The sequence below is a fragment of the Phaseolus vulgaris genome, chromosome 2 (assembly GCF_000499845.2).
Source record: "Phaseolus vulgaris cultivar G19833 chromosome 2, P. vulgaris v2.0, whole genome shotgun sequence".
NCBI classification, from domain to species: domain Eukaryota; kingdom Viridiplantae; phylum Streptophyta; class Magnoliopsida; order Fabales; family Fabaceae; genus Phaseolus; species Phaseolus vulgaris.
In genome coordinates, this window is record NC_023758.2 from 27,314,387 (window position 1) to 27,323,556 (window position 9,170).

The 9,170-nt window shown below is 34.0% G+C and overlaps 1 protein-coding gene across 1 annotated transcript; it reads right to left on the minus strand.

Moving 5' to 3' along the window:
* Positions 1–1,840: 1,840 nt before the first annotated feature.
* On the minus strand, positions 1,841–7,299 carry LOC137811160 (putative disease resistance protein RGA3). Its single transcript, XM_068612790.1, has 3 exons — positions 3,996–7,299; positions 3,856–3,911; positions 1,841–2,290 (listed from the first exon to the last, which is right to left on the minus strand). Exons 1-3 carry the CDS (start codon positions 7,282–7,284, stop codon positions 2,222–2,224), a joined length of 3,414 nt encoding a protein of 1,137 aa, XP_068468891.1. The 5' UTR covers positions 7,285–7,299; the 3' UTR covers positions 1,841–2,221.
* Positions 7,300–9,170: the final 1,871 nt, after the last annotated feature.

Sequence of the window (9,170 nt, forward strand, 5' to 3'; positions counted from 1 at the left end):
AAAACAAGCAAGAAAATATTTGTATTATGAACGAATTGGCCATTCTAGAATTCAATTTTTTATTTATTTGAATATTAGCTTGTAGGGTAGTTGAAACTGAATTCAGGATTATATACCGGATTATATTAACCGGTTTGTAAATGATAAAAGGAAATCAGTTGGTACAATTGGGTATACAATTTTGGATCCAGTTTCAATTATCGGATTACACAGGCCGGTATTAAAAAAAAAGTGTTTGGATGGATCATTCCAGTACATTATAAGGGTATATTTGATATTTCAAAATTATATGGAGGTGTGGAAGGAGCAATGAAGATGTAGGGAAAATCTGTCTTGAACATTTACTTTCGTATGAGTGGGCCGTAAGTCCAACTCTAGTTAGACTTATTCATGCAAGCATTGTATGTTCTGATCTTATTTTGAGTCATGTATTGCAATGGAGACTGTTTCTTCCTGCACCTTCATACCTTCTTCTCTCACCTCCAAAAATTTTCGTATTTCTAAAAAAACTTTTTTGTAATATTCTGGATTATGTAATTCAGAAGTCATTTTTTAAATTTGTAATTAGTTTTCGGATTACATAATCTGAAAGCCTTTTTTCAAACACATGATTACTTTCTGAATTACATAATCCGGAAGCTACTTTATGGGGATAGCACGGGAGGGATAAAAATATATTTTCATGTTTTGTGAGAAAAGAATATATGGAAGTGTAGGAAGAAACACTCTACAAAGGGTATGACATTTGTTTTGTGGCAAATTCTTCCTGCCCGGATCAATTTCTGCCCCCGATTTGTCATTAAAATGATAAAAATGTCTTTGCAAAATAAAGAAAATAACTTTAAAGGAAAGGAAGGTGTAGATAAAAAAATTACTTTGGGAATTTTTTTTCTGAAATACATTTTGGAGATTTGAATTTCTGGAACATATTTATGAATTTTAGATTTTTTTTTTCAAAATGCATTTTCAGATTTTATGTTCTGAAATATTTTTACAAAATGTATTTTTTGTATTTTAGATTTTTTTTAAATTATGTTTTTTTAATTTCAGATTTTCAAATCCAGAAGATAATTTTAGAAATGTTAGAAAGATGATAGGATCCAACTTCAAATTGATATGGTGCAGGAAGAATTTGCCTTGTTTTGTAAAATGAATGAAAGAAAAAGAGAAGGCCAAGAAAGAGAGAAGAGGTTAAGAGGTAAGAAGGTTTTGGCTTTCCTATTTGTATGTGTGAAACTTGAACAGAGACAAACAAACCTGAAAAACCCACATACCTTGGTGAAATTTTTGGTTGTTTTGAAATACGAGAGATGAAGATGAGATTTTTTTTTTGGGTGAAAGAGATAAATAAGGGTATTGCACATAGATAGAAGCATAGATTAGAGGGTAGAGAAAAGGTAAAGGAATAGGTAATTGAGATGATGGGATGGTGTTGTTTCTCTGGTAGGCTAAAATTTGTTGTTGGTTGCAACCTTATATTAAGTTTATTTGATACTTGAAGTCTATGTGTATTGTTAAGTTTTAAGTTTAGTCACTGAACTTATGTTTATTATTCAAGGGCATTTCAGATTGCTTGATTTTGTTTTGATGATCTGAATGGATGTTCTTGTGTTTTTGTACTAGGAATTATTGTATATTTTTGTCAGATTTGAAAAGATTAAAATGTTAATTTCATTAATTAAATTTTTAGAGTGGTTCTGTAAAAAATGGTTTGACTGAATTTGATTGTTTCTTTATTGGGTGATTGATGATCCATAAGGTCTGTCATGTTGGCTAAAGCCAGCAAATGTGGGAAGCCGGAAAGGTTGGTGAGTCATTGTATAAAAAAAACCCATATGAATCAACTTTTCTTTAACTGAGTATTCCAAAAGTTCCTCATCTCATAGAGGCATGTCCATGTAAGAATTGAAAGAATAGCAAGGAAATCACAATACCTAGTTGATCTCATTCCATTTTGTAAATTAGACCCTAAGTTTTTGAATTACTAACACTGATAAACTTTTAAAAGTTTTGGAGCCTAAATTGGGCCAAAATTCTGTATTCTGCTGCCGACGCTCGTAATGAACAACTGGATCATTGTTTTGGAGTCATACCAAACAGGTAGAAAAGAAGGCTTGAATTTGTCATGTACTCATAGAATAACAGCTTTTCATTTTGCACAATGCAGCCAGCCAACAGTCTCACAAGGTTGCAATGCTGCAATTTCTCAATCAATATTACTTCATTCTTGAATTCCTCCCTCCTTGAACTGATGTTTTTCAAAGCCTTTTAACAGCAATTTGTCTTCCATCTGGTAATATACCATACAAATTTTGTTCGTCAGAAAAACTGTTTGTATTTTTTAGAATAGTACTGAGAGCCATCATAGGAAGGTCAGTGTTCATACTCTTCTCCTTATCTACTTGTTCTTCAGAAAACATTGAATTTAGTTCCTCCTCTTGTATTATACTATATTTACTTAACAAATCTGGATTGTTATATTTAGACATTATAAGATGTCAAATTTGATTCAACTGTTTTAAAGTAAACTGGAGTTCATTAAATTGTTTTGTTTAAAGAAACTATAAACTAAAACTCTACAAGTCTGGTGCTGCCCCTTATTCTGTTTTTATTCTGGCATTCACTTTTTGGGCTTATTAATACTCCTTACCCTAATAGCTTGGTAGGTAGGGCATTATGGTTTCAACTCATGCTCTCTTGTTCAGATAATAGTTCTAGAATCATTTATGATTTAGTTCCTCTCCTAAATTTTTTATTTTATCCTTGTTTCAATCTTTATATATGGTAGTCTTCTTTTACATGATGTGGTTAAATTGATATCTGGTTGTCATGTTATAAAAATAGGCATAGTTTCCATTATTATTATGTTCTCATTATATTTTGTTTAGCTTATATATGTGTTTGTTCTATCAGAACCAAGGTTGTCAACCCAAAAGTCTATGTAAACTTGACGAAGATTCAAAATCCTCAACTCAAGCTCAACAGATCAATTCAAGTTTTACTCAATATATTTAATTGTTGAATAGTTACTCTACTTTCATTCCTCAAGTTGAATGTACTCAAATTCAAAGCTCACTTATAAGATAAAATACTTATACATGTATGGAACATATAGACGGTGTTATCTACTTAACACAAGGTCATAACGCAAACTATGAAGGAAAAATACGATGAAGGGTTCAAATTTTTTGAACAACTTCGAAAAAAGAGGTGTGAATGGCTGAAATGGTTGTTTCATTGCATGGAGTTTTGGATATGATGCATGATGAGTGTGAAGCGAAAAAACATGGAGCAAAGGGACTTTTCTCTATGAAGTGCTAGAGATTTTGGTGTTTAAGGCACCTTAATCTTATTTGAGTATAGTTCATGAAAGTGTGAAATATAAACAGCAGGATCACAGCAGAGGAATTTTAGATATGAGATTGTGCATTAAATCCTACAGTAGTTAGAAATCCTGACTTTAGGATAGCAATGGATGAATGATTGGTAGAATCTAATCCCATTTTGGTAGTAAAAGATGTACATCATGAAAGCACCTTTGCTTACAGGCACTTCAAGGATCATAAAAAAAATAAAAGACATATGTAGAAGGCAGGCCAAGTTGATGTTTACAGAGATTCTAGCATACAGGGCAGTGTTAAACTCAGCACCAATATATACAATTCATTCATCCACCAATATCAGTCAAAGCTAACAGGTGGTTAATTGAAGAAAACAGTAACTCATTTGTGAACCACATTAATAATATAAGGAAAATTTGAATCTGCATTTTATAAATTTATCTAGCTCAGGTAGTGGGACGTGGAATCAGTCATTTACTCATTAACTATACGATCAAAATGAATTCCTTCTTACTACTTTGATGGCAGGCTTGAAGCAGTTCCATGAGTGAGATGATCGCGAGATGCTTTCTGCACGCAATTACAAACATTAATGTATGCACAAACTCACACAGTAAGCAGAAGTTATAGAAAATGATACAATCATTCACTTACCACTAAATCTTGAAGTCCTTTCCTCATAGAGTGCGTAGGAGTCGAGTTTTATTTCTGGAATGTGCTTTATGTATTGCCAATCCTCTCCCGTTTCCCTTTTGCACCGCTTCTCCAGATAAGGACATTCGAGTATAATTAAAGAAGACAAGTTGGTGAGGCGTTTAATGCTACTCGGTAATGACCTCAACTCCCAACAGAACAAAATCTCTAATTTTTTAAGAGAAGTCATGTCTCCCAGCCAGTCTGGCAATGAAGTAGACATGCAACCCATTAAATCCAAAGATAGTAGGGAGGGGACACATTGTAAGCCATAGGGTAATGTGGAGCAATCCACAATTGTAACAGTCCGAAGGGCAGTTAGTTGGCTTATATTGCTTGTTAGAGCCACCAGCTTTGGACAATTGTTGATACTCAAACGCCCAAGACATGTCAAATGTCGCACACCTTTAGATAATGATTTTAATTTCTCACAGTTGGAAATACTCAAACTTTTAAGAGAGCTCAGACCTTCCAACACATGTTCCGAAAAATACTCCAGATTATACCAAAGTCCAATGCCTAGTTCCTGTAGTGCACCCAACCCGCTGAGTTGGTCGGGTAATACCACCTGTTCTTTAATCATTTCAATCTCCAAGGCCTTCAGACAAGGCATATTCTCCACAACCCCTTCCATGATGGAAGCCGCTTCGCAAATAGATACCTTCTCAACAGAAGGAAGACGTGGAAATTTAAGGTTGGAGACGCCAACAATTGTTAATTGAGAAAGACGAGGGAGCATCTCTGCTCCTTCTTGCCTCAACATCCTCTCCAACTTTGGTAAATTCTCCAAACTCAATTTCTCCAACGATGGAAATGCCTTCTCCTCCACACCATCATACGACTCACCATCTATCCACTTCACATTTTTCATTCCACGCACTTCTAGCCTTTTCAACTGTGGTAGTTTACCAAGTGGAGGAAACTCACAGTATTCACAGTCGAAGAGTATAACTTCCACCAAGTCTCTCAGAACTACAAGACTTCTCATCCAACTGGGTAACTGCCTTCCCTGATATCCATTCATCCCAAAACTCTTCAGAGTTGAGGGAGGTTGTAGGGCTTCCAGTACTCTCTCAACGTTAACATTACTTCCTTCTGAATTAGCACTACCACCCCATGACAAGTGTAGGATATTCAAGTCTTTCTTACCAATCAAATTTCCTTGTTTAGCATCCCATTCACTTGGGACGTTCTCAAGGCCTTCTATTCTCAGCGTGCCTCCCAGCTTTAAGCCATGCAACTCTGCTAACCCACACCCTGTCTTTGATCCCACAACGAAAGTGCTCAATGTTCTTAGATTCCTTAACTTGCTAATATTCGGAGGCATCTCTTCTACATCACAGTTATCAATCACAATATGTCTTAGATCCTGTAATTGTGTCAATTCTTTGGGTAGCCTAAGTTGACTGAGATATTGCAATTTCAATATTTGCAATTTCGGCAACTTTAAGTTATTTAAGTTTGCTGTCGAACCCGTTTTCAAACTCAAGTATCTCAAATGTGCTAAATCATTCAGTGAAGACAACAGAGAAGATGTTGTGTGTAATGCTCTTAGATAGTGGTTTGATGGCAACTGACCAATATTACCAAAATCGAGAAAAGTCCGTAGGGACTCAACTTTCTTAAAAGCAGCCATATCGACAGAGACATCAGAATTTAACACGTGCAAATGGTGAACTCTAGTTGACAACTGAGTCAACCTTCCTTTCTCAATAATCAGACATTCTTCACCCATGATAGACTTGGCAAGATCATAAAATAAGTCATGCATCTTGAAACTTGTAATTATACCAAGCTTATCAGACTTTCCTTCTTGAAAGAATGATCTGTGGTATAATTTTCTCCACACATTATTGCCGACGTCCTCCACTTCTATATTTCCTTCAGATTTAATAAATTCATTAGTCATCCAGAGATGAATTAGTTCTTCCTTGTCTATTTCAAAACCTTTGGGGAAGATTGCACAGAAAGAAAAGCATCTCCTCAACGACAATTCCAAATTAAAATAGCTTACTTTCAAAGCACGCATGATAGAATTTTCCTTAACTGTCATAGAACTACTTTTCTCCTGTAAATCCCAAATCTCACTTTCCTTTACATTTTCCCATTGTGTTACCTCACTTTTATTACGCAATAGGCTTCCCAGTGTTTTGATTGCAAGCGGCGAACCAACGCATTTTTTTACTATCTCTTTGCCGATTACCACAAGCTCTTCCCTCTCTTCTCTGTTCGGTCCAAACGCATGGCTTGTGAACAATGACCAACTGTCGTCTCCTGATAATTCTTTCAAATGGTAAGCACCATGCGTCTCCATGGTTGAAACAACTTCCTCGAGTCGAGTTGTCACCAAAGCAGCAGCTCCTTTTGCTCCCCTTGCACACTGCAACATCCCTTTCAAATTTGTCCATTTCTCTTGGTCTTCATTCCACACATCATCGAGAACAAGTAAATACCTCTTGCTCTGCAACACTTCTTCAACCTTTTTCTGCATTGCTTCTAAAGTATGGAGATTGGGGTTTTGACCAGTGACATGTTCTAGAATGGATTGCAGTATTGCCTTCACATTGAAGTCAACAGAAACGTACACCCAAATTGTCAAGTCAAAATGTTTGCATACCATGGGATCATGGAAGACCTGTTTGGCAAGAGTTGTTTTGCCAAGTCCACCCATACCAACTATTGGATAGATGGAGAGGTCTTCACTTTCACTAGCATCTTCGAGGAGAAACTTCACAATTTTATCTCGATCCTGGTCTCTGCCACAGAATATGGGTTCGGTAATCACAGAGATAGTTTGGCGCCAATCATCATCATCATCATTCCTAGCTTGCTTCTCTGTTCCAAGATCACGTAACTCAAACATTCTTCTTTCTTCATTAATATCGTGAAATCTTTGGGTGATGTCTCTCATCCTCTTTCCAATATGGAAACGAAAGAGAATGTCCTTGGGATGCACACGGGCCAAGCATGAACTTCGTCCGTCATCAGAGTGCACTTTTTTTGATTGAAGTGAACATTCATCCAAGATATCATCAAGCACGTATGCTGCATCTGTGAGTTTCTGTAGCCAATCCTTCACAGCATGACTTGTTATTATCTTTCTCTCAGCGTCTCTGAGGACAGCACAAATTGCGGTGAGATGGCTGGAAAGCTTTTGAGTGTGTTGATCAACACCCCAATAAGTTGCAAGTTGGTCTTTAACAACAGATTGCAAGTTTTGAAACACAATTCCCAGCAAAGCGTCGGCCATTGGGAGGAAGGAGAGTTTGAATGAAGGAAAGGTGATGATTATGGAATATGAGTGAATAATATAAATGATTACATAAGCAAAGTATATCTTATTTTGAACTTTACCTCATTACAATGAAAAGTATATAAATGTTTGATGATGCAATCCTTCTTATTGCACGCCAAGAATAATTTGTCTAGAACATTCAACAAAAACTATACTTATTTAATATCTGTAACAATATATAAATAATAAATAGTCAAGTGAAGGAGACCCACATGAAGTGGACCTTGGAACTCAAGCCCCAGACCTTGTTTGACGGCTTTACTATTGAAGTCCACCCAGCCGCCCTTCCCAGCTCTAGCTTCGGCTGAACCCCACCTCTCCTGTCCCCAGCAACTCCCACAAAGGCTGAAGAAGACTCCTATCCTCCCCTTCTCAATAGGACCTTCAGCTAGACTGAACTGACTGTAACTCGCTCAATATATAAACAATATAAATAAATTTTAAACTTTTATACTATTTTATTATGTAAATGTTTAACAAAAAAATAGAGTTTGTTTGATCAACTTAAATTTAACTTAGTTTTGTGTTATAAATAAAGTTATACCCGAGCATTTTTATTAAAATATTCTTAAAAACTAAGCATCTTGTTTTTGAAATAAATAATAAAGAGAGTTCATATAATCTTTATAGAGTAATAAATGGTAATTACATGGACAGAGTTTAAAATCAAGTGGCGATTACATAGATGGAAAATACAAGTACTTACGTGTGTTAAATAAAAATACAAATTTCAAATGCTCATACAGTTTCGTATTTAAATACATAAAAAGAGCAAAAACTATATTATACAGGTTCTGTGTAACTATTATTCTTATAAAATTATTTACTCTTGTATTAAAACATATCACAAAACATCAAAATAAGAAAACTATTAAATTAAAATATTAGAAACTACATAAAACATATAACAATTGGTTGTTCCTAGAAGGTTAATATCAAGTTAAAACTTATAGGCAAACATCTCATATAATACATATAAGACTTGGTTAGTTTAATGATTTACCATTTATGCTATACATTACATTTAAAAATTTCTTATGAAACATGTTTCATTATCGAGGATTCCTTCACTAACTTACTTGATATTATAAATCTCTGTCTGATTTCATCACTGAATACCCTTATCTATTTGACTCACATAATCCAAACTAAAATTTGGTTGAATCCTCTACATTAATATTTAAATTATCTATGGATAAATAAATTATAAAGGAGACATTTGAAGATAACTAGGGAAATACTATTTGGGTTATGATTAGGTTGTTTAAATTTCTTGAGTGATAAGATATTATTTGAGCATTATCTAAAGAAATACATTAATAGAGGAGAGAATTAAGATTGACTCTTCATCACTCAAATGTTACACCCTCACTTAGCCAAATAGTTTATTTTTAAAAAACTCTAAAATGAAAGAATAATGTAACATTGCATTGAATCTTTAAAAATATGCAAAAACCTAGCATAAACACCTAAAACACTTATAAGAAATTACACTAATTATGATAATATATTTTTTTCATCAGATACTCACGTATGAAATCACAAGGAAAACAAATAAAGTTAGCCAAAAAAATAATCTCCTAGCATTATTTATTTGAGAAATAGAAGAAAAATAATTTTAAATAACTAAAATTAAATTTACAATTTATAATTTTAGAGATAATTTATAATGTCTAAAATAATTGGATTTTAGAATCTAAATAATTTGTAGTTAAAACATTGATAACTAATTATATACAAATTTAGAAACTATTTATTAATAATTGAAACTAATTTAGAAACTAATAATTTTTTTAGTCTTTAGAATGATCTCTAGTTTAATCAATATAGTAACTAATTAT